Raw genomic sequence first — 24,308 nt, forward strand, 5'->3', positions numbered from 1 at the left:
ATAGATCTAGCGCGAGGGGTAGATCCACGGAAACATCGTGGTTCGCAGTCTGCTTGTTGGCCGTAGCCAATACCTCAGGGCCTAGTGAATTCTAATACTCGGCAACGTACTACATCACACCCTGTGGATTACTATCATACCACTTGTCATTAGTCAATAGGGGATAGCCAGGGTCCTCAGGCAGAATGTATTTCGGCCAACAAGGGTTTTCCCAGGTCAAAAAGCATCAGGTATTCGTCGAAATGCTTGGGATGACGAGCATCCGATGGCTTATACAACAGTTAGAATAGCGTCAATTCCTACCAAAAAGAAGAAATTCTGCATGCAGTTGTAGCCCTCAGGGTTTGTGTCGGCATGTAATCAGGGCGGAAACATGGACAAAATTTGTACATCACTAAACTGCTTTGGGTTTTTGGCGTTCTTGGCATTGTGCGTTAATTTCCCTTTTCAGGCGTTCTGTGTTATAAAAGTAATTTTTGGATAATACTCTGAAAGCCAGACATTTCCTATCTTGCGATTTTCGATCGCAGCTGGGAATTACTAGAACTAAGATGAAAAAGATGTCGGAGTGGAATTCCCACTAGTAATTTACTAGGATCCATCTTCCGCATCCTGATCACCTGATCTGATCCATCAGATCTAGGCGTCCAGCGTAATTTCCGCATTCCGGCAGTTTTCCCGCTTTCTGCCCCTATAAATTCCAGGATAATTGATAGACTGAATACCATCGTTTCCATCATTGTCCCAATCAGACAGCTTGGTAGAATTACTAGTGATTACGCTTATTTCCCATTTCCACAAAAGATCCAGACCTCCAAGCTCCACATTTTCGCCCCCAACCCTCGCTCAGCATTATTTGGCCTCATTCTATTGCCGGAAGCTGAAGCTGAAGTCCGGGGACCATTCCAGGCTGCCAGCTTGGAAACCTCATTTTGCTATTTTTTCTCGTTTCCCTTTCTCTAACGCTCAACCCTTCTTGTTGCCTGTCCGTGATGCTGCGCATAAAGCGACGCAGAAAATGCATCAATCGGTCGCTGAAGGGATGCCGAACATGCCGGTAGGTATTTATCCTCTCACCATCCAATGGCCGACAGGCTCCGGCGGGTTCATATGCAACAAGTACCGTAGTGACTGGTGAGATGCGCAGCGTTCGACACGTCAAGTGCGACGAAAATCCTGGAATATGCAACAACTGCAAGTCTACCGGCCGTAAATGCGATGGCTATGATCTGCATCGCTTGCCAGTCAGAAAGCGAGCTTTATCATTTACCTGGAGTATTTACCCTCACCCGGGGTGGGTAACCACCATGGACGAGCGACGATGCTTTTCATACTTTCGATATTGCTCCATTCCTGGATTCGGTGCTTTCTTCGACTCTCCTCTCTGGCAGAAAATCATATTACAGATTAGTCATGTCGACCCAGCTGTGTATCACGCCGCCAATATGCTCGGTGCCCTTCACGAAGACTCGGACGCGAACGAAATGCGCTTGTCTGGGGAAAACCTCCAGCGAGCTCGTCATCGCTTCGCACTTCAGCAGGCCTCGCGAGCAAATACCCACCTTTCACAACGTCAGACCTCGAATGACCCTCGGTACCGGGAAATCATACTGATATGCTGCCTGCTTTTTGTCATGTCCGAGTTATTACTGGGACGATATGACCGTGCCTTCCAACATCTGCATAGTGGGCTTCGCATCCTCAAAGAGACACAGGACTATCATTCAACAATTAGTCTAGACGATTCGCTGGTTCACGTCTTCGAACGGTTCGACATCGAATCCGCCCATTTTGGGCTAGGCACTCCGTTCTTGTTTACCCATTTTGGAGTTGATGATGGCGTGCATACTCTGGACCTTTTTTCTCGAATGCAAACTGTGTCGGATGTTCACCGAAGTGTGACTTTTCTTTTGAATACGGGTATCCCTTTTCTCGCCCGATGCTGGCCATCGTCCGCTATTGAAATTGCAGCGGAATACAATGACTTGTTCCAGAGGCAGCAACAGGCTCTGTCCCTGAATCACGGATTTCAACACCATTTTTGGATATTCCATCGTGACTTCTATCATACCCTTTGTGCTCGTGACCAGCAAGGTGTTGATTTGCTTCAACTCCAGAGTCTTGGACAGATCCTCAGTTTGAAGACCTGTCTCATCAAAGGGCCAGTACCTGCAAGCTTGACACCAGAATATATCCGCCTGTTCTCAGCACATCGAGCATTCTTAGCCAAGTCATTTGATCGCCCAACATTTACTATGGATTACGGCGTCCTCCCAGGTTTGTGGGTGGTGGCCTCGCAGTGTCCAGACTATTCAATTCGCTTGCAGGCAATATACACCTTGCAAACCTGGCCCCACTGTGAAGGGATCATTAATTCTAACGTCATTGTCTCGATGGCTTTAAATCGTCTGTACGCAGAATTACGGACTCGTGGCCAATCATACAGCTCGATTATGGGTACTGACATGGAAGAAGAGCTGTCCAGGTTTCTGTTTGACACGTTGATGTCGACGCAGCAGGGAAAGAACTGGTCGATTATTCGCGGAACTGATCTGCTTCTGAACTATTCTTAAGAGTGCATGCCTAGATCTGAAAGCTTATTTCATTATCGTCCATGTCTATGTAGATAAACTAAGTAAGCAATCATAAATATAATATCTGACTTGATTTCAACGTTCGCCTTTCAATAATTATCCAAAATTCAATGCAGAGTAGCCTCAAACAGAGCAGTAGACTGTCCGACTGATTCCTCGTTCCAGACCTTTACCACCTTGAACCCAGCTTTCTCCAAAAGAGCTATCCATTCCTTCTCGGTTCGTTCTAAAGAGGAGAATATCTCCATCATATGTATATCAAGTGTCGCGGCGATCGGAGGGACATCGAGATCTTCGGACACTGTATGCTCATGAACGAACAAAACAGAGTCCTCCGACATGGCGTCTCGGATTTGTGCAAGAGTATCAAGAGCTTGCCTATCCGGGAAATCGTGCAAGACCGTTCTCATATAGTACGCTCTAGCACCGCTAATAGGTTGTGGCTCAAACATGTTGTGGCTGATAGCGATAATCCCTTCGGGCAGAGGTTCCTTGATGGTTTCAATGACCTGAGGGAGATCCTGCAGGACGAGCTTGCCCGGGAGGTCTGGGAAATGCTTTTTAAATGCCGCGATATCGTGGCCCACGCCGCCACCAATATCAACCAGCAAAACCTGGTCTGGGGAAACCCGCAGCCTTTCCTGTACCGGATAAATTTCGAACCAGTCTGCACCACGATACTGTTGGCTCTGCGTCATCACCGAGTTGAACGCCTCTTGTTTTGTGGGATTTTGGCTCAACCATTCAAAGTAATGGCTCTTAGTGTTGTAGGCGAGCTGGAAGGGAGCATCATATGCGTCTTCCGGGTTCGTGTAGTTATTCAATTCAAAATAATCAAATAGCTTTGCAGTTACTTGCATGTTGGTATGGCTGGAATCTATTGTAAGCACTGACCATACCAGATAGACAGTCTGAAATACCTACAAGTGCTTTATCATGTCCCCGGGCACTGACCCGGTGCCGAATACCATTGCCAGTGGCAGAGGCTTGTATGAATCACTGGTTGTTTGTTTGAAAATATGGTGAGCAGACAAAAAGCGCATAATACGTCCTACGAAATAGTCAGCAAGACCCCAGTTTTACATGGAATAGAGTGTCTACTCAGAAGCTTGTCGTCCCCTTTGACGTTGGAGGACAACTCTTTCAGTGACATCTCCTTGCCTTGAGATTTAACGAACGCATCAAAGACTCCCATACCCTGGGCTATCCGGATGACGACAATGCCATAGTGCTAACCAAAGCTATATTAGTGATCTCTTCAGTGAGGTAGATAACATAGGTAAATTAATTCTGGAGGAGCATACCGAGAAGCAAAATCGTTGGATAGGCAGTTGGGGAGGCTCCAGTGCTGATTGCAGTTGATTGATGACCCCCAGAAGCTGCATGCGATCGGCATCCTGGATCTTGTCTGGAGGTGGGAGGTTTGACAGAGCAGACGTCAGGGTAGAAGTCAGGTCTGAGAGGACACTTGCCATGGCTGCAGTCCAGATTTTGGAAACTGGAAGAATCAGGTTGGGAATATTGAAGAAGTGAAGAAGAGCAGATAACCGGAAGGAGGGGAATTTTTGGCCATCTTTATAGTCTGCTTTGCCTAGGTATATCGATAGAAATGAAATGGAGACCGTGGAGCTCGGCGATTGAAAAGGCCACACATCTGCCAATAAGAAGAGCTCTGGCAGTACTAAACCTTAGCTCATATTTTAGTTCGTCGAACTTCCACGCTTCGGCAAATCAAACCGTTTCGTGTAATAGCAATGTGGGGGCGGCCCACCATGCAATATTCGATGGAATTTTTCACCTATTGAAATCGTAATCTAACACACGGAGAATTTGCTGTAACAAAAGCAGCTGATTTGCCAAGACTCTCAGTACCCCCACCAAGATTGATTATAGACAGAGACTTAGAAAAGACCAGGAAAGACACCAATATTCCCATCCCAATGATTTAGAACGCAGGCACTATATTAGAAATATTTACTCAAACAAGCAATAGTCGCAGACCTCCGCGATACTCATAATTAATCACAGACCCATAGGAACGGTGTGTCTAACGAACCTCCATTGGAGAAGCTAGGCCCCTGCCTCAAAAAGAATTGTTAAACTATCAAAATTACCGTCAAGACCTGGAATAAGGCCTTTGGCACCTTTGGGCCTAGCGGTATATTTTGCTCTGCATTTTTGGTTGTCAAATTAATAATGCGGTGAGGGCCCAGCTACACTGGGCGGGTACATGTGTGATACGACATGAATGACGTCATGATGGTTTGTGGAAGTGCAAAATAAGAGTATTAGCTAGTAATTTTACCAGGCAGTCTGATGTGACTGATGAAAACGATGATATTTTGTCTAGCTATTATGCTGGATTTCATAGAGGGCAGAAAGCGGAAAAAACTGCCGGAATGTGGAAATTGCACTGGACGCCTGGATTCCCTGGAAGATCAGGTGATCAGGATGCAGAAGATGGATCCTAGTAAATTACTAGTGGGAATTCCACTCCGACATGATTCATCCAGAAATAACTTGTCATTGCTAAATTCGCATCACTCCGAATACATCGCTTTCGCTCACATAAATATTCTTCTTTCGATACCCTGAAAATGGCTTCTCCGGATTATACTCTCTACCACAACACGTACTCCATCTGCTCCATCATGGTTCGTCAAACAATAGCGATTCGAGGCCAACCAAGGGATGGATACCCCGCAATACCAATATCTGAAGTAGTCGTCGATATTTTCAACGAAGAGCAACTCTCGCAGCATTTCCTATGCGAAATTAATGCACTTGGCCAGGTACGAGCCTCAACGTGCACAGCCTGAAGCTGCATGGAACTGTGCTGTGCTGACTGCGGCGTTAGGTTCCAGTGCTGGAGTCAAAATGGCTCGAGAAGCCCATCGCTGATTCTGTTGACATTACTCACTTCCTTGCAGAGCGCTATCCATCCTTGATCCCGGTGTCGCACAATGAGCAGATTACCAAACTGCTCAATGATCTCCATGCGCTCAACTATTTCTCCTTGTCCTTCTCTGGCCGCGAATATGTTGCCGAGGGACTCAAACAGAGTGTCATCAAGAGGCTCGCTGGAGAAGTATCGCCTCGGTACCGAGATGCTTTGACCTTCAAATTAGGAGTGTGAGTGTCCTACCGTTTTGTTCGTGAATTTCCAGTGTCAGACATGCTCCACCGGGCCGGATTTGTAAAATGAATAAATCTGACTGCTCATTAAGGCTCGAGCGGGACAAGGTTGGTGGCCTTAAGCCTGGCGTTCCAGAGAACATGAGCGAACAAGCGCTCGAGCTGATGAGAGTTTTCGAATCGCTTGTGACGTGGCCACCTTCTCGAGGTGAAACGGCCGAGTCGTGGCTCTTTGATCTTCTGCATCCCACAGCACTCGATGCTCATCTTACAACTTTCATAGCGAGAATGTTGGACATTGGGAGAGACAGCATCATTCCAGAGAAGTTGAAAACTTACGCGGATCGTGCGATGCAGACGAAGGAATGGAATAGCGTCATGCAGGGGCGAAAGACCATGGTTGTAAAAAAGGAGTGTTGCAGCCTGCCACAATATGGGCGTCAATACTCGCCACTACTTGATCATTGGAATTTGCGAATTTTTGAGATCGCATGACTAACATGACGACACTCCCTCGTCAGAGCCGTCTAGATAGTCGAGATAGCTTCACTTCTTCCTCTTTTAGACAATCTGATACACATTATCATCTTCCAGGAAGGTCAGTAATCAAGCTCTCAAGACGAATAGCCCTGGAACTTCCATTCAACTTAGTGACTGCAACTGAACATTTGATATTCATCATCACGGACACTTTGAATTTGCCCATTACTGCAAAAAACCAACCCCTTGAACTGAACCATGATGTTGCGATAATTGGCAGGAGGTATACTGCAGATTTTTGGGCCACAGTACAAGCTCAAATGAGACAGCTAATCCAGAACCTTGAAGAGCTCTATACGATGTAGCAAGTAGCACATAATAAACCCAGTTCATCTTCATAAAGGGTCAATTCAAACCCAATCACCCTCATTATCTACGGTGTTTCCAGCCTCGACAGCTGTCAACAAATTGGCAGATCTGTGGTTCTAACATCAGTGCCCCCAAGCACACAATCGACGCATTTCGTTCGGTTTCGGTACACGTATTCCTCGCGGTCGTGGTCCGTTATCCAGCAAACTGACATCTCTGCCAGAGGAATGTCTCCCCTTCCGGTGAGGTAAAGACAGGAAGCTAAATAGATGCTGTCCTCCAAAGCTTGAGTGGCACCATTTGCGGAAATTGGAAGAAACGGATAAGATGCGTCTCCGAGTTGAACGACCAAATTATCGGCTAAGTTCCATCGTGAACTAACATCGCGCAAAGCCAACTTCCACTCCACAATACTCTGCTTGGATATCTATCTTCCAGATGAATGCCAAAAGACATTAGTCCCATGATAAGTCTTCTGTGATCTCGCAAATTATATCATCGGCATCGACAGTGGTTGACCATGATTCTGCTGAGTCCCCAATGTCCTTATTTTGGACGGGTAAACGTCAAAAATCTTGGTCGACCGTGTTGTTTCAGATCCAAACCTACATTTTCAGTCAAGAGCGACGTTGTGGTGTGTTTAGAAACAAGCGTAATTGCATACGTATTCGAACTAAGATATACTCGAACATCATCAACGGCGTTTTTCAGCATGAAGTAGTGCTTGGATTTTATGAGCCGCTCGAGTATTGATAATTTTAACTTAACGTGCTGGGAAGATAGACGACACACAACTAGTTGGCCATATTGACAGTCCAGAGCAAACCTGCCACCAAAGCTCGATATGTTGCCCTTGACCTCCGTCTGCCACAACAATTTGACTCGGCTGGTCTTGCCTCGCTGCTCTATGACGGCCAACCGACCAAATCTTCTGATACCAATCATCAGCTCCATATACTTCGTGGGTGCATGAGGCCTGGGGCTGAGTGGAACCTAAGATGCTTTGCCCAAAACATCGGTTGTCTGTCATCAACTTATTACCCTGAGACCATCCACCGTGTCTTTGTAGATAGCCAATGGCATGCCCTGAACGTGTTGTACGCAGACTGACATAAAATAGCATAGTTATGTAATGCTTCGTCACATTTTGCCACTATCTGGAAACACCCGAAAGCATGGATCGACCTGAATACGGCAGAGAAGGTCTTTGTGCTCAGTAGCATAGAGGTTTTTCGCACTCATGAAGAGTGCATCGATGAAGCGAACCTTTCTACTGCACCTAATGGTGGCCATTATTTTACGTGTGGAATGCTACCAGAGCTTGATAGTGATATTTGGCGACATTTCAGCTAGAAACTCTCAAATCGTTCCCAGCTCCCGCGGTCTATTAAGCGAACCTAACATCTAGATGGCCGGACAGCGGCAGTGGATTTTGTTTGGGTATTGGAGACTTAAAGCGCCGAAACTGTTCCGCCCTTAGACCCTGTTGTCAAATGATATGGATGTCCATTTTCCGTTTTTACAAAGGCAAACCCTTAGTAGGAAGGACGGGGTTTGGCCCGTGATGGGTACTATCTATATCCGAGAGCTGGCTGGCTTCTGAATACTTCGACCATCACAGACGCTCCTGCCCACTCTCTCTCCCACTAGCATACTACTCGCCATCGTATTCGCTGCTGGTATAGTTGGCAGCACACTCGCATCCGCGACCCTAAGCCCCTTCATACCATACACGCGCCCGCTCTGATCCACAACCCCGCCTTTCTCACGACTAGCCATTCGACACGAACCGCAGTAATGGTAAGTTGTTGAATAATGAGCTTTTATGTAACCATCCAGCATCATATCGTCGGCTACAACTTGCGCGGTTATGCCCAGCGGAGCTGTAAGTAATGTTTGCATGGTGGGCGACGTGAGCACGGCGTACGCAGTGCGCACAACCTCTCGTGCCAAAGCTCGGTCGTGCGGGTTGCTCAGGTAATTAGGACGGACTGTTGGCATCTGATTTGGATCCCTGGAGCGGATCTCCACCATGCCGACCGAACTGGGCTTATTTATGTTACATCCTATTCCAGCAACATGACCAGTCTCTGTGCCTCCCAAGCTTCTTTGCGGCTGGCGCCCTCGTGGTATCGGAAGATCCGTGGGCTGGGCGAAGAGATACGAGAAACAAACCATCTGCAAGTCGATAGCACCAGGGTGCAGCGACGACGACCATCGCGCTTGCATCTGCAAGGAATAATCCGTGTCCGTGTAAGCACCGGGCCGTGGCCGCGCAACGAGTGGGATGCATGGATGGTCGCTAAGGTTCAATCCCACCGGGAGCTCGGCCAAAGGCGCAATTCCATGTCGTCCAAGTAGCTCCGTTGGACCGATACCGGAGCGTTGTAAGATAGCCGGTGAAAATATTGCGCCAGCACAGAGGATGATTTCGTGGGTTGCGTGTATCTCGCGACCGTTAGCCAGCACGACTGTGACAGCCTTGCGGTCCTGAAAGAGCACTCGATCGACTAGCGAATTGGCCAAGATGGTAAAATTAGGGAAGAGCCGGATCGGGTCGATAAAAGTGTCCGCCGCACTGACCCGGGTGGAGTCGCGACGACAGACTGGTGACGGGCCGACACCCTCTGCTCCGGTGGCCTGCAGATCGAGGATACTTTGGAGACCCCGAGATTTAACGTCTTCGACGAAAGCAGCCTGAATTTTGCCTGCTTCGCCCATACTCGCTCTGGCAATGGGATGCGGACCGCGTGTGCCACGAAGGGTGTCACCTTCAAGTTCCTCGTATACAGCGACTGAACTATTGAAATCCCAGCCGTCATTCCCTAAATTAACCCATTCCCTCGCATCACTAGCTGTATTTCGTAAAAAAGTGCCTCCATTGATACTGCTCCCTCCGCCCATAACCTTCGCCTGCGGGACAATCATCCGCCCTCCGCAATCTATGTCGACTTCGAGGTTCCAGTCGATCCTGGGATCAAAGATCTCGGATTGCCCTGTCATGGGCACCCGGCGGGCATCACGCACACCATAGGGTATGGAGGAAGCGTTGGTGGGGGATGGGCCAATGTCGGGCCCGGCTTCGATGAGCAGGACGTCGAAGGCCCGGTTCTCGGCAACCCGACGGGCCACAATGCAGCCCGCCGAGCCGGCGCCGACAATAATGTGGGTGAATCGGTCGGCGTGCATGGAACTACCACTATCAGTGAAGATCGGTTTCCTTTTCACCTCTTCCATTGGGGCTGTACCTCCAGGATACAAAGACTAACCACTTATTTAAATCATGACCAGCCGCTGATTAGCGGCACTCTGGGTCCGACTCGGAGGCACATGCATCAACGGCTGAATGTCTGAACGCTTAAACGGTTTGTATCAGTGAGGGAATGAGAAGTGTGCGGGGAAGTACGCGGGGAAGGAATACTAAACTGCTAAAAGGCTTTCAAATTTGTCCCTGTGAGCCCTACGGCAAGGTCAGCTCACCGCAGTATCTGATCAGCTTTCCTCCGCAAAATGAATGTACTGGGGTCTGGGGTTGACTGGGTGACGTGTGCTCCTCCTCGTCGTCAGACCGTACCTAAATAAATAATCATCAATTCTCCTGCGATCTACTCAAATAATTTCACAACGGTGCTCTATCGTCTCTCGTCTACCTTCACCTCCTGAGACCTCGTTCACTTTCACAGAACACAGTGACATCCCGACATATGCGTGCCCGACTGCGAACGTACCCTCACCATGGCCGTACAACTGTGGAAACATATTCCCGGAAAGGCACTCATGTTTCTTCTCAATCTCTTCACCGCTATTGCCCTCATCTTTGAAGGCTACAACCAAGGGGTTCTGGGTACCGTCAGCACGTCGCCAGGCTTCATTGACATGGCCGGCATCGGGTCAAATGGGGTCGTGACCAATAGCACCAAGCAGGGTGGTCTGCTGGCAGCGTACTATTTCGGTGCCATGTGGGCATGTTTCATTGGAGGTATGGACGAATCATTCTAAATTTTCATTTTATATCAATAGTGCGCCTCTATATACTGATTGATGGGTGAAGGATGGGTGGGTGACAAGCTCGGCCGCAAAAAAGGTGTCTGGCTCGGCTCCCTCTTCTGCGTGTAAGGCGCGGCGCTTATGTCCGCCAGTCAAAACAGCAACATGTTTATCTGCGCGCGTGTCATCGCGGGGATAGGAATCGGGTTCATCAACTCTATCGTTCCGCCGTGGGTGAGCGAGCTCTCTCGAGCGCACGATCGCGGCTCTAACTTTTCGCTCGTCTTCGTTGCGAACTATGCCGGCATTGTGATTGCGTACTGGCTCAATTTCGGTATCAGGTCGTCTAGTACAGAGTTCCAATGGCGTTTTCCATTGGCATTTATGGCGGCTCCGGTGTTGATTGTTGTTCTTACTGTCTTCTTCCTTCCTGAGTCGCCGAGATGGCTGATGGCCAATAATCGTCGCAGGGAAGCGGTCAATATCTTGAGCAAGATCCGTGGCGACTTGGACCTCCGTGACCCCAAGCTTCTTATCGAAGTTGAGCAGCTCGAAGCAATTGTCGAAGCATCATACCACAAACGAAATAACTTTCTCAATCTCATCCGCGGCGGTCGCTACTCGGGGAAACTGCATCTTGGTCGACGCGTTGTCATGGGTCTAGCCCTCCAGCAGATCCAGCAATGGACAGGTATTCTCACCATAGCCACCTGGGCTGGTACTCTCTTCGGTCTTGCCGGGTTCGGTCCCTACAAGTCAGCCTGGATGGCCGGTCTGGCCAACAGTTTCGGTATCCTGGGCACCGCCGCTGCAGCACTGGTTATCGACCGCATGGGCCGGATTAAATCTCTCATGGTGTCTTTCATCACGCAGGGTCTCGCTTTATTCCTCGTGGCCGCGCTGATCAAGACAAGTCAAACTCACCAAGCTACTGATCCCGCAATGGCATCCCGCCTAGGGACCGCCGCAGGGGCCTTCGTCTTCGTCTTCCTCTGGTTCTTCACCATGTTTAATATAGTCCCATGCTGGATCTATGGCACGGAAATATGGCCGCAGGAAGTGCGAGCAAAAGGCTACTCGTTCACTATTCTGGGCTGGGCTATTGGGTGCGGAATGAACACTTTTGTGATCCCCATAATGCTAGCTCGCTTGGGGTGGGCCACCTTCATCTTCTTTGGCTGCATGAACATTCTCGCCATGCCAATCGTATGGTTTTTCTATCCCGAGGTCGCCGGTAAATCACTTGAAGAGGTCAATCTGCTGTTCACGAGCGAGAGTCTGCTTGTGAGCAAAAACATGGAGGAGTATCACCGGCGCATCGGTGAGGCCGGCGGTAGCGTTGCGGTTGCAGCGCGGAGGCTGTTGGACGAGGTTAATGGCACTACAGATCTCGATCCCAGAAGGGTGCTTGAAGCGGGGTCTGAGAAGAACAGATCTCTTCATGTAGAAGTACCTAACAAACTGTAGGGAAGATTCTCGGGGCTTACTTCGACCTAACAGCCTGGAATGAGAAATACATTGTCGTTGTGGAACTTCAAGAACTGGTTCGGTTGAAATCGGGCTTTTATCCATTGTTTTTTATAGGGGAATTATTTGTTTTTAGGTTTTCGGACTGAATAAAATACATGTTTGAGAGATGTGAACTCTTCTGTACTCAAGTTGGCATTAAGAGATATATCTCTATTTCTAGCCGGATTGCTTGTCACTGACAAGGGTAAAGCCATTCAAAGGAGACTAGCTATACTGCCTGGGTCCCAATGTATGTCTGAGTAACTGATGAAATAATCGTGTTGACAAGTGATAAACATTGTGAATAGCAATTTGATAATGGCCAACGACAACACAGAGTTACGTAATATATTTCTGCTAACTAACTAACTAGTTACTTTTCTTAACTTGATACTAAATTAGCTGGATGCTTCCAAGTACTCGCCCCACCATCGACCAATAGATCCTGCCCTGTATACCACCCACTGGCGCGATCACAGCATAGATACAAGATAGTACCCTTCAACTCTTCGGGCATTCCAATTCGGCCAAATAAAGTCTCCTTCTCAAACTGGTCCACCAGTTGAGGTTGTTGTTCTTGCAATCCTCGCATCATATCCGTCATCATATACCCTGGACTTAAGGAATTGACTCGGATCCCATACGGCGCAAGTTCCATGGCCATCGGTTTCACCAGCCCCTTAATAGCCGCTTTGGATGCTGTATAGCAGCTGATCTGTTGCACGCTAGACGCAATGTATGTAGCGATGCTAGCGATGAAGATGATTGTGCCAGTGGTAGGCTGTGCTGCTGTCTCGCTGCCGTGGACAGATTTGTACCGCGTGACCATGCTGTTAGCACAAGCCTGTGCCACGAGGAATGAACCTGTGAAGTTGACGGCAAGAGTACGCTCGATGTTCTGATCAGTGGTCGTGAGAAAAGGCTCGTCCATCACCACGCCCGCGGCGTTGATATTGATATCAATCCTCCCAAAATCCACCTCAATCTTTTCAACAGCGGCAGTGACCTCGGGACGTGAGGCTATGTCTGTGCGGTAATACTCCAATTTGATGCCATGGTAGTCTCGTAGCGCGAGAAGAGAGGGTGATGGTTCAGAAAGGATGTCCAGCACGGCGAGGTTGCAGTTTACACTCGCCAGTGCCGTGGCAAATGTGAGACCCAGGCCCCGTGCTGCACCGGTGAGGACAGCAGTCTTGCCTTTCAGTGTGAACTGTGGTTTATTAGCAGAAGCCAGGTACATGGTACATTGCGTTAATAGCACTCACAAGTTCTGTTGCCATCCCGAAGACTTAGTGAGTTTGAAAATGATAGTGAATACACAGAATTTCACACAGAGTGAGTCTGGTGAAGAGGCTTTTGCATCGTACCGATAGCAGTTGCTTTTATAAGAAAAGATCAGTCGGCTTGAAAAAGGTCAGACCCACTGTACAATGTGAGGGGCGTAATCACTGTAGAGAAACACGATGTGGCCAGGTATCCCCGCATTATAGATGGTTTACGGTACCTTGTAATAGGCCATTACCTATATGAGATGGCATTTTCTAGGCGCCTTGACAATCTTTAAGCGTGATAGACGGCTAAATGGTTGAAAGAACGGCTAAATGGTTGAAAAAGCGGTTAAAAGGTTGAAAAGGCCTAAATGGGTTGAAGGTCCGTACCCTTGCTTGTGTATGAGGATCGCCTACTGACAAAGCGATAGAACAAGACACGGAGAAACCCCATAAGGCAAAATTACTCCTCATTTGCGACGATTTCCAACCTTTGATAATTTTAATCTGACAACTCACGTCTACAGAGGCAGCCACAAATTGGTTTTTCAGAGGGAGGACCAATCGCTCCCAAACCCAAGCCACTGTTAGGAAAATTCAGCACAGCGATACAATATACGCGTAGCCCGTGATGACCCAGGTCCAATTTACCTGCCGCTGGGCAGCGCTCTCCCTCTCCAACATCGCCTCCGTCTTCCTACCAGATCTGCTCCTCCCCCGGGAATCTTCTGCGTCCATCAAGCATGAGCTCGTTTCTGTCAGTACGACCGGTAGTGCCTCTCGTGCAGCCGGCTGGTTGGCACAACACAAAATACCAGATGCCGAGACCGTCACTATCTACTATTCCTGGGAAGAAATGTTGGAAAAGGGAGACTTCGACGTCGTCTACATCTCCACGCCACACCCATTGCACTACGCCCACGTGCAAAAAGCTCTACGATGCAAACGCAATGTGCTCGTTGAGAAACCAGTTACGATGAACCGCGCACAATTCATTCAATTATGCCATCTAGCAAAGGAGCAAGATGTCGTGCTCATGGAAGCGATGTGGACACGATATATCCCTGCTACGCTCTACTTCCAGCACGAGCTACTTCCACGCATTGGCGAGGTAAAGCGCGTTTACGCTGAATTCAGTTTTCCGATCGTGTCACCAGATTTAAGCCAGGAAAGTCGGTTTCTCGATAAGACGGCTGGAGCGGGAAGTTTGCTGGATCAGGGCGTATATGCATTGACGTGGGCTGATCTTGCGCTAAATGGTCTTCCATCCAGTCTAGACGAGACGCAGACCGAAGTTGTGCATGCGCATTCCATGTCAGTCCCTAGTGTGCGAGGGGAGGTGGACGATATCAACACTGTCATACTCGCCAAATCAAAGAATAATGAAAGCGGCAGCAAGCGACCTGAGGCGGTCGCTATAGTCACGACGAGCATGACTCTTCCCGGCTCTAGCAAACCACCTTTTTATCAACGGTTACAGGCCACAAAAGCAGCGCCAGCTGTACGTATAGAAGCCACCAAAGCGTCAGTCTCTATTCCCTTCCCTCCAATCAGACCTCAGGAACTACTGGTTCAGTGGTATGACGAGGAGCATCTAGATGAAAATGGCATGGAGACGGAGGAGGTGGTTGAAATGCCCGTGGAAAGGGGTTGGGGCCTCTGGTATCAGGCTGACGTTATCGCTAAGAGAGTTGCGAGGAGAAAGAGGGGTTCTCGTGGCCTAGGTGAGGTTGTTGGCGAGGAGGAGAGTGGCAGGGTGCTTGGATGGATGGACCGTGCTAGAGAGATGGCCGGCATCGTGTATGATGCGACGCTTGAGGAGATGTAAAAAGGAGCTGTGTCAGGCTCAAATTGCAACTATCAATTTACTTTTCTTCCTATCGCTATCTAGCGGAGTTGATCCGTAGAGAAACTTCAACATTCCAACACGCTCTTTAGCATTGATCATAACCCACAAAATCTTGTAGTTATGTAGCCATGCATAACTGACTACGTATAGGTACTTTTAAATATGGCAGTACCTTAGATAAGTCGCCCAACCGGACAAGAAAGATACCACTCTGATAAAAACCGATAATATTACCCAGTTAGATTAGCTTCCAGCCTGCTATGGAATAGGTGTGCAACAAAAGCAATATCCGTCGGTTATTGGCCCTTGGCCCCTCCCGCCCCCTAGCAAAATCAAGGGACATTAGATCAATTGAACCCAATCGAAATCAGATGAACGAAATTATATCTATCGTGAGTTGAATTCTGAGCTCGTGCTCGCTTTTGCATCGAAATTATCAGTCAGCCTATGATCTTAGCGCTAATCTCCCATGTCAACAGGTTTACTCTTACCGATATTACATTGCCATATCTTATTGTATCTTCAAGAATAAGTTGAATGTTTATTAAGCTATGATAACATGTTTTATCTCGATTATGAAAACGTTCTTAGACCTATAGACTCTATATGAATGTAAAGTACAGGATCGAAAAGAGGATCAAAAAGTGGGTCGGTAGCCAAGGATAGCCTCCAAATTGTCGAGTAATCCCTGAGTAGGGATTCTGCCGTTGCAGAATAGGACGTTACATTCAGGATTTGACACTAAGTCGTCAAGTAGGACCAGTGGGTTCAAATAATCCATTGGGTTGATGTCGAGGCTGAGGGGCGGTGATGTGTAAGGTCCTGCGTCTGGAACCTTTGGGTCTTGAACTGCTCGCATGAGGATTCTAAAGAAGTCATAATAAAGATTTCCGGGCGTGGCACCAAGGATAACTGAAAGATTTGGCGCTGTATCACCGAGCACACCAGTCCAAGTAACCGTCATGTTGAGAGAAGGAACCATGAAATTATTCTGCTGCAGAGCTCCCACCATGGCAAACAGATCATGTGGAGCACTCGAGATGCTGGTCTGCTGAATGGTGGTCGCAACTGGAACATTTGCACCGGTACATGGCTTGCCTCGATTGTTCCAAAAAAGATACCCATAACAAGGATTTTTGGGGGACGGAGTAGCCACAGCTTGGACCCATTCAAAAGGCACAAGTTGCTGGCCTTCATAGTTTCCTCCATTTTGCATCAGAAGTCCCAGCCGCGCGAGGTGTTTCGGGGCAATGAAAAGCCAGGCATAACCATAGGTGTTTCCCGATCGATCACGGAGCCAGAAGTAGGACGACTTTTTAATACCCAGCGGGCCAAACAGACGTTCCTGAGCATATTCCTGGAGGTCGCGACCCACAGCACTTTGGACGATATATGCTGCGGCGTCGGCATCGCGCTGTCCGTACTCAAAATGCATCCCTGGAGGGTGGATGATCTTCTGGGCTAAGAATTCCTGGATAACACTAGGATCGGTAAGAACCGTTGCAGCCTCAGCGAAAAGTGCCTCCTGAGTTCCAGATGTTTCGGTCAGAATATCTCTAACAGTGATAGCTCGGTGAGCCTTATCACCCCAACCTGGTTCATGTGGGAGGTAGTCGCCAATGGGCAGGTCAATATCGAGCTTTCCGTCAGCGACAGCCATGCCGGCGAGAATTCCCACAACAGATTTTGTGACCGACCACACCTGAGCCAGCAGAGAATCTGTGAGTGGATCTGCGAGTCCTCTACCAACCAAACAGTTGTTGCGGAAAATCTGAACGGAGTCACGCCCGTGAAGGTTCGCATACGCCAAAGCTTCATCAACTTGGGCCGATGTCAGCCCAACCTCGGCTGGAGTGGCAATTTCGAAATTTCCATCGTCGGTGGTAGGAAGCGAGCAAATCTTTTGAGAGGCGTCTTCGTGGTGTTCATGCGCTCCAAAGCCCGAAGTCGCCCAAAATGCGATTAGGGCAACAAGTGTTGTTGTCTTTGGGTACATCTTTGGCAGCGCCAGGTATTGGAAAGAAAGCAAAGAGGTTTAATTCTCATATATTGTAAAACTGTACGAAATGCGATGTACCAGTCAAGGTTCTTCACTTATCAAGAATAACTACGCATTAGTTACCGAGACTGGAGGGAGAATGAATAATATCCCGGACTGCCGATCCTGATTCAGGGGTTCCGAGATTTTTCCTCCGATTGGGTGGATGGCCACTAACAGCGCGCTAATTCAAACCAGCGAGTTAAAGGATCAGAAGTTCTGTAACCAGGAAATGAGGCACGTCGATCTAGAATAAAAGGAGGATTTAGCGAGCTCGTACTCCGTAGTAAATACAATATTTTCTAAGCGTGATTACCTTTGACTATCTCTCTTATTAGTAGCCCGACTACGGAGTATGTGGTCCAGGGCGCTGAAAGTTTACTGTCAGTGAATATCTATCCGGTTAGAGGTTTGTCTGACAATTGCTCAATCAATCAAAAAGATTTGACTCATGAGTATTTCCGATGGGTAAAGCACACATTTTGGGAAGGACAGGCGAGTTATGCAGTGCCTGGGAATTGGGACACTCGGAATTAACCTCCCGGGATTTGATCAGCGTGTAGATTTAAATTTAGGATCTTTTGGTGGCAAAGTTAGCTACCTCTCCACACGGGGCTGTAACATCTCTAAATCGAAAGGACTTTTACACTCTTATTCATTATGAAGGTCCACTCTCAGCAGCGGACTCTATGTATTCGGCCTCAGCTCGAACTCTGGCCATACATCCTGAGCTCTTGGCGTCACTCGACACTGAGTCATTCTCGCTTTTTCGCTTTCGTGTGGGACGCTTCTTTCAGTGCAAGTAGCCCACTGCAATAAGGCCATTTTAGGCCGTTCATGACAGCTTAGTCTAATGCGCTGAAGCGCCTTGATGGTGACGAAATGGACATGACTCGTCACTCCAATGCTGAAAACAATATCAAGCTCTTCTAGCGTCTATCTGTCGGAAAATGAGGAAAAGGGACAATAATGTATAAGAGAAAGGGTAGTCTCATTGTTTACTCTCAGGCACAAGTTATAATATCATGATGTAGCCTAATGCACAAAAGCCGCGTATAGTCCGAATGCTCAAACATTTCCAAGGCCAATAAGACAAGATGGGAGCGAAAATCCTGTATATTCTCAGCCTAGCCCGATGAGCATTTGGTATAATTTTCTGCCTTACCAAGTGCCCAAGAAAATATCCATGTGATGCTAGTGCCAAATGCCATGCCAGGGCCTCGAATCTCTAGCCTGAATATCTCTGCTGAATAGGTGAAAGGAACCGCTGTATTCGGGTAATCTAGTGTTGATGGAGTGTAGTAATAATACATGGCAACTCACGCCCTTCTCCAAAAGCGTAGCCGAGGGTATAGAGATCTAGAACAGGTCAGAGTCAGGCCTCTGTACCACATAAACTCTATCTTCAGAGGACTTTCACAAATGGCTCACAAATAAACAGCAACCCAGGAGCAATTCGGGACTTCTCATCACAAATATGAAAGGAGAGACCGGCTGCAAGCAGTGTCACGGCCATCATGGGAAAGATCCACGATGATAGTGTACGGCGGCCGACTCGGTCAATGACAAGGACTGTAGCGACGTTTCCAAGCCAGGCTAGCGCCCAAAATTTGACATAAAGAAGCAATGCAAAGCTCTGGTAGCTGCAGTTATTTTGTAACTTCTAACATGCATCGACTGAACCAACTAGGGCCGTCTTCTCCGTGAAACCACCAAAGACCAGGATTCGGCTAGCTTCAAATTTGTCAGGTCATTTATCAAGCAAGTAATTAGATAAATGTGAAAAATGTAAAGTAATACTGTAGAAAGAAAGATATTGATGCCACAAAGCTGTTGCATAACCATTATGGTAAATGCGGCAATCACAGCGAAACGATTTCATCTAATAGTGAACTACGAGATCTTATGTTAGCCATCGGGAGAGTTTTGGTTTGGTGCAGTCCCCCACCAAGTGCACCGACGAAGTCGCATCAAGGCCTTCAAGGCCATCTCGTACTTACCCTTGGATATCAACCTAAAAATGGGCGATTTATTTTGAGAAAATTCGCTTGTAAATTCCAAGACTGACTTACCATCGAGGATATTCGGACAAAATGAATATACACATCGCCAGAATAGTAGGTGGCACAACTGGACTCCTAACATGTATCGCCAATTGCCAGAGACACCATAAAACGCAATACCCCTTTGGAGGAACGAGACTAAAGTTCGGGCATATCCTCAGGAGCAGAACGCACAAATAGTAGTAGAAACTGGGTTTCAGATACCTGAATTTGACTAGAGTTTGCAGCTAAATGAGCCATCAAATATTTCTGATTATAACCCGTAAAAGACCCGGTCTAGTTTTCGAAACAAGGCTAATGGTAAAGGGTCTAACTTGGAGGTGAGTATATGGGAATAGACACCCTTAATTTAATGGAGAGTCGTTGGTATTGTCAGGCTCTTAGCTTGTGTTCGCTCTTTGGCCTCTATATTTACTGAAACGATATCAAGGGAAAACCCCCACCTCGTGTACCTATCCTTGAAATCAAATGTACAAGTAAGCCTCTGACGTAGTTAGTGGGTCATTCCTAGCCGGTTCCGACAACCTAGATCGGTGAATTGGCCGAGAGGATGCAACACGCTCTTTATTCTAACATCGCGGCCTTTCAACTGCACGCGAACATATATGGCGAGATAAGAAAATTGATAGTTGAATGAGACACAAGTCTTTGGGGTAATGGCACGTCCTCGGTAGAATACAAAATAATACAAAATGTTGGATATTGTTATTAATACCTTTTCGGCGGTTTCCTGTTCTCCCACCTTGTTTTTATTCTTAACATCGGCATTAATTTTACCGATGACTGATTTAAATTAAGACAGACATATGTATTATAAAATTTAATATCATGGCAACAATGACTGCCTCGCTATGAATTACAGTCCTGAAAAATAAAGACCAGATGTCCCAATAATCTGCAAAACATTCGTGATTGGCAATGCGCAAGGTGATGTCGTGATTAAAGAGGCTTTCCCTGAAGATAATTTCCTCAAACTCTAGGGGCTACAGGGCTTCCTTTGCACCTTGAGCCAAAGATTTAGCCAGGTGATACGTAGGCTGGGTCCATGCGTGGAATAACGCGGATATGGTGGTTCGCCTCGCAGAACTAAGCATCCTGGATCCCTCAACCAACAGTCGTCGCTCGATTTCTCGAGCACGCAGAAGTAATCTGTTTAGCCGAAAATTGAGCACCCTGTGTGTTTTCTCAATTGCAACTCTGCCACATCACGCCCAGTATTATTGTTTACTCTAGATTCCTATTGCTAGTATGTTCTCGCACACGATCACACAGCTTCTTCAGGTTCCATCCAGCCCACTCAAAATCGGTGTGATCAAGATATATCTGACCACTTAGTCGTACCCACCAGCATCCTTGGAAAGGGAACACAGGCATGAATGTATTATAATCCTTGATCATTGCCTGTTGCATCCAGTCGGACAGAGTAATGCTTGTTCCATCAGGTTGACTCAGGAATGATGAACACCCAGTGGTTGGAATGCTGATCGGTAGAAGTATATTAACCATGCAGCAATCAGTCAAAGTATGGGATTCATTGTCCAAGACTCGTGTTTCCAAAATTTGTGCGACTCGTTTACCACCATCTTGGGCAAGTTGATTGCAGTAGCTTAGGATCTTCTGCTCTCCACCACAAACCTCTCGTCGCCATCGGATAGCTTCTGACACAGTAAGAAAGGGGATGTTGTCAAAAGTTCCAACAAATTCGAAGTTTAACTCGAATGAACTTTTACCTATCAAGTCGGGCTGCCGACTATCATTGCTAGTACTCGGGACGAATCCATGACTTGTTGGCAATGTACTCCTAAGCATATGTTGATTTCGTTGAGGCACGTAGAATACCGCGCAGCTCCGAGGTGTAAACATCCATTTGTGGCAGTTACTGACGAAGAAATCCGGATCTAAGGCTGATAAGTTGAGCTCAATATGACCAACACCATGAGCCGCATCAATGAGACTGAGGACACCCTCGGAGCGGCAGATTTCTGTGAGCTCGTTAAATGGGAGGCGAAGACCCGGATTGGAAGATATGGTGTCAAATATTGCAATGCGGGGTCTGAAGCCTTCTTTGCGAGATGTCTGGATGGCGGCTTTAAATGTGGAAATAAGCTCGACATCCTCCAAAGGGTGGTCAAATTGGACCTCTCTAGTGCGCACGCGATAATTGCTCGCTTCGCAGACATAACTGGTAGTTTTTCCACACGCGCCGTATATAACGTCTAGTTGGATGATTTCGTCTTGGCCGTCGGCGTTCCATACCATGTTGCGCAGGACAGTGTTGACGCCAGTGGTTGCGTTGGGAATGAAAACGACCGTCGACATTTGTACCCCGAGAAAGTCGCTCATTGCTGCACGTGACTCGTCCAAAAGTTCAGGGAATCGGTACTTAATGAACGGGCACGGTGTGGCCTCACATTCATCCCGTAGAGTATTTGCTCTGTCTCGAATGGCTGTCGGGGAGGCGCCGAAAGAGCCTATGCACGGTCAGTAAATTCAGAGAGCAGTTCCGGCCGCAAAAATAGTCCTACCGTGGTTCAAGTTGCGATAACCGTGCTTGAAGGAAAAGTGTCGCTTCATTTGGTGCCCAAATGGCGTCGGTTCATACCGAATGCGTGGTGACATTTTCAAAAACAATCACGATTTTGAATCATTCATTCAAGGCCAGAGAGGGCTCAGGACTTAAAAATAATAAATCGTTAAGCTAAGTTAGTTATTAACATTATTGGCAATCATCGATTTATCAGTTGACTTTTCACCCCCACGCGGCGAGTTTTTTAACCAATTAATGGAACGTAATGGGGACTTGATCCGGAATAATGTTGCAGCTAACCAGGCTAAATGATACAAATAGGTGTCCTCTTCCTTAAGTTGTCAAACATAATTGGCCTACTGTCGGCAGTCGGCAATTTTGCCAAGAGAGCGTCACAATCAGGGACCGGACCCCCCTTCAGCCCCACGCTCTCGTATCGGCACAGGGTCCGTGCATGGCGGCGAGCATGGGGGTGAGCATACGTATACAAAGTAGCTCTCGTTGGTCATTGATGTTATTGTATCATCGGTCCTTTGAATCTCGGGTCTACACCAACCTATGTCTGTCAAACTCGAAGACAATATCGAGGCCACAGGGCCTAGCCGCATTCATAATGAGGAAGAAAATGGTAAAGCAGAAGAGCTCTCGAAATCAGAGCAACAGCAGAGAAATGTGGGCAACTTGCAGCGGCGACTGAAATCTCGACATATCCAGTTTCTGGCTCTTTCTGGGGCTATTGGAACTGGTTTGTTTGTTGGCGCGGGCCAAGTTCTGTCGCTGGCCGGGCCGCTGTCCGCAGTGCTTGCCTATCTCATCACAGGGTTCAACCTCTACGCAGTTATCAACAGCATGGGAGAGATGGCAACGTGGCTACCCTTACCGGGTGCCGTGCCTGTATATGCTGCTCGGTTTGTGGATGAAGCGCTGGGGTTCACCCTCGGCTGGAATTATTGGTACCAGTTCGCCATCGGTGTTCCCATTGAGATTAGTGCAGCAGCTCTCGTTATTGACTATTGGCCAAATGCAGTATCCTCCGCGGTTTGGATCACTGTCCTATATGTTGTTATTTTTTTTGTCAATATCTTGCCCGTCCGGGTCTACGGGGAACTGGAATTCTTTCTTGGCTCAATCAAGCTCACGACCATAGTCGGCCTAATGCTCCTGATGTTTATAATTACACTCGGCGGCACTCCTACTTACGATCGTATCGGCTTTCGATACTGGAACCATCCGGGACCTATGCTGGAGTATCTCGAACCTGGTGCACTTGGGCGCTTTTTGGCGTTTTGGAAAGTTTTCATTCAAGCCACCTTCAGCTACGGGGGCAGTGAAATGGTCGTTGTCGCCGCGGGAGAGACAGAAAATCCACGCCGCAATATCCCCAAGGCCGTACGCCGTGTTTTCTGGCGCATCGCTATCTTCTACGTCGGCAGTGTTTTCCTTGTTGGACTGTGTGTCTCGTCTCGAGATCATCGCCTGCTAAATGCCATTAAAGTGGGTGCAAATGGAGTCGGTGCCAGTCCCTTTGTGATCGCCATTGAGAACGGCGGCATTCGGGTTTTACCGTCTATAATCAATGCGGTTGTCCTTACGTCCGCCGTTTCAGCGGGCAATTCTTTCTTCTATGCTTCCACGCGAATTCTCTATTCAACTGCTCTGGACGGCAAAGCACCGCGCTTCCTTTGTTACGAGAAATTCGGTGTTCCATACGCCTGTGTGGCTGTTACCGGTGCCCTCAGCCTTCTTGTCTATCTCAATGTTTCAGCCAGCTCTGCCGAGGTCTTCTTTTGGATCAGCAACCTCAGTTCAGTTAGCACTCTCATTGTGTGGACATCAATTGCTGTGACGTATATTCGGTTTTATCGAGGTCTGCGGCACCATGGAATTTCCCGGGATACCTTACCATTTAAGGCACCTTTCCAGCCCTATATGGCCTATTTCGCTGTGATTTTCTCCTCCACGGTGGCATTCTTCAATGGATTCGACGCTTTTTTTCCGGGTCATTTCAGTCCAAAGTCTTTTATTCCCCCTTACATCGATATCCCGATTTTTGCGAGCCTTTTCTTGGGATACAAGATGGTTAAAAAAACCAAGCTCGTCAAGTTCGATGACTTTGATCTATGGTCGGGCAAAGAAGAAGCTGATCGACTGGAATCACTGTGGGAAGAGCCCAAACCACGAAATTTCATTGGTATGCATGGCTTTCCCCTTCTCATTTCATAATTAACCATTAGTAGAACGAGTCTGGTTCTGGATTGCTTGATGCCCAGTGGCCAATATGTATGTGTCACAGATTTGCCCGCTCGCGACCATGTATCGGGTACCAAACTTTGCCTTTTTTGTTCTTAGTGGTGCGAAGTTTGTCTTGTTTGTTTATCTCTACGCATACCCGTATGACATGCGATACATACTTTGACTCACATTTCTAAAGCCCCCTTTGGTCTTGAGATTTGTGGGAAATGTTCTTTAAGACCTGTGTTCTTGTTTCT

At 47.7% G+C, this 24,308-nt stretch overlaps 8 protein-coding genes across 8 annotated transcripts; 4 read left to right on the forward strand and 4 right to left on the reverse strand.

Annotated features, from left to right (window-relative positions):
* Positions 1-2,701: 2,701 nt before the first annotated feature.
* PFLUO_LOCUS5806 (uncharacterized protein) lies at positions 2,702-4,069 on the reverse strand (the record flags this gene model as incomplete). Its single annotated transcript, XM_073783286.1, has 4 exons — positions 2,702-3,464; positions 3,519-3,645; positions 3,696-3,825; positions 3,899-4,069. The coding sequence occupies 4 exons, from the start codon at positions 4,067-4,069 to the stop codon at positions 2,702-2,704; spliced, it is 1,191 nt and encodes a 396-aa protein (XP_073639857.1).
* A 1,176-nt stretch (positions 4,070-5,245) lies between these two features.
* Positions 5,246-5,730, forward strand: PFLUO_LOCUS5807 (uncharacterized protein; the record flags this gene model as incomplete). Its single annotated transcript, XM_073783287.1, has 2 exons — positions 5,246-5,386; positions 5,452-5,730. 2 exons carry the CDS (start codon positions 5,246-5,248, stop codon positions 5,728-5,730), a joined length of 420 nt encoding a protein of 139 aa, XP_073639858.1.
* Positions 5,731-8,153: 2,423 nt separating this feature from the next.
* Positions 8,154-9,815, reverse strand: PFLUO_LOCUS5808 (uncharacterized protein; the record flags this gene model as incomplete). The annotated part of the gene is made up of 1 exon (XM_073783289.1): positions 8,154-9,815. One exon carries the CDS (start codon positions 9,813-9,815, stop codon positions 8,154-8,156), a length of 1,662 nt encoding a protein of 553 aa, XP_073639859.1.
* Positions 9,816-10,313: 498 nt separating this feature from the next.
* On the forward strand, positions 10,314-12,032 carry PFLUO_LOCUS5809 (uncharacterized protein; the record flags this gene model as incomplete). Its single annotated transcript, XM_073783290.1, has 3 exons — positions 10,314-10,557; positions 10,630-10,690; positions 10,718-12,032. The coding sequence occupies 3 exons, from the start codon at positions 10,314-10,316 to the stop codon at positions 12,030-12,032; spliced, it is 1,620 nt and encodes a 539-aa protein (XP_073639860.1).
* A 424-nt stretch (positions 12,033-12,456) lies between these two features.
* Positions 12,457-13,354, reverse strand: PFLUO_LOCUS5810 (uncharacterized protein; the record flags this gene model as incomplete). The annotated part of the gene is made up of 2 exons (XM_073783291.1): positions 12,457-13,284; positions 13,340-13,354. The coding sequence occupies 2 exons, from the start codon at positions 13,352-13,354 to the stop codon at positions 12,457-12,459; spliced, it is 843 nt and encodes a 280-aa protein (XP_073639861.1).
* Positions 13,355-13,973: 619 nt separating this feature from the next.
* PFLUO_LOCUS5811 (uncharacterized protein) lies at positions 13,974-15,170 on the forward strand (the record flags this gene model as incomplete). Its single annotated transcript, XM_073783292.1, has 1 exon — positions 13,974-15,170. One exon carries the CDS (start codon positions 13,974-13,976, stop codon positions 15,168-15,170), a length of 1,197 nt encoding a protein of 398 aa, XP_073639862.1.
* A 658-nt stretch (positions 15,171-15,828) lies between these two features.
* Positions 15,829-17,187, reverse strand: PFLUO_LOCUS5812 (uncharacterized protein; the record flags this gene model as incomplete). The annotated part of the gene is made up of 1 exon (XM_073783293.1): positions 15,829-17,187. The coding sequence occupies one exon, from the start codon at positions 17,185-17,187 to the stop codon at positions 15,829-15,831; it is 1,359 nt and encodes a 452-aa protein (XP_073639863.1).
* A 5,190-nt stretch (positions 17,188-22,377) lies between these two features.
* Positions 22,378-24,042, forward strand: PFLUO_LOCUS5813 (uncharacterized protein; the record flags this gene model as incomplete). Its single annotated transcript, XM_073783294.1, has 1 exon — positions 22,378-24,042. One exon carries the CDS (start codon positions 22,378-22,380, stop codon positions 24,040-24,042), a length of 1,665 nt encoding a protein of 554 aa, XP_073639864.1.
* Positions 24,043-24,308: the final 266 nt, after the last annotated feature.

This window comes from Penicillium psychrofluorescens, assembly GCF_964197705.1.
Source record: "Penicillium psychrofluorescens genome assembly, chromosome: 4".
Lineage (NCBI taxonomy): Eukaryota > Fungi > Ascomycota > Eurotiomycetes > Eurotiales > Aspergillaceae > Penicillium > Penicillium psychrofluorescens.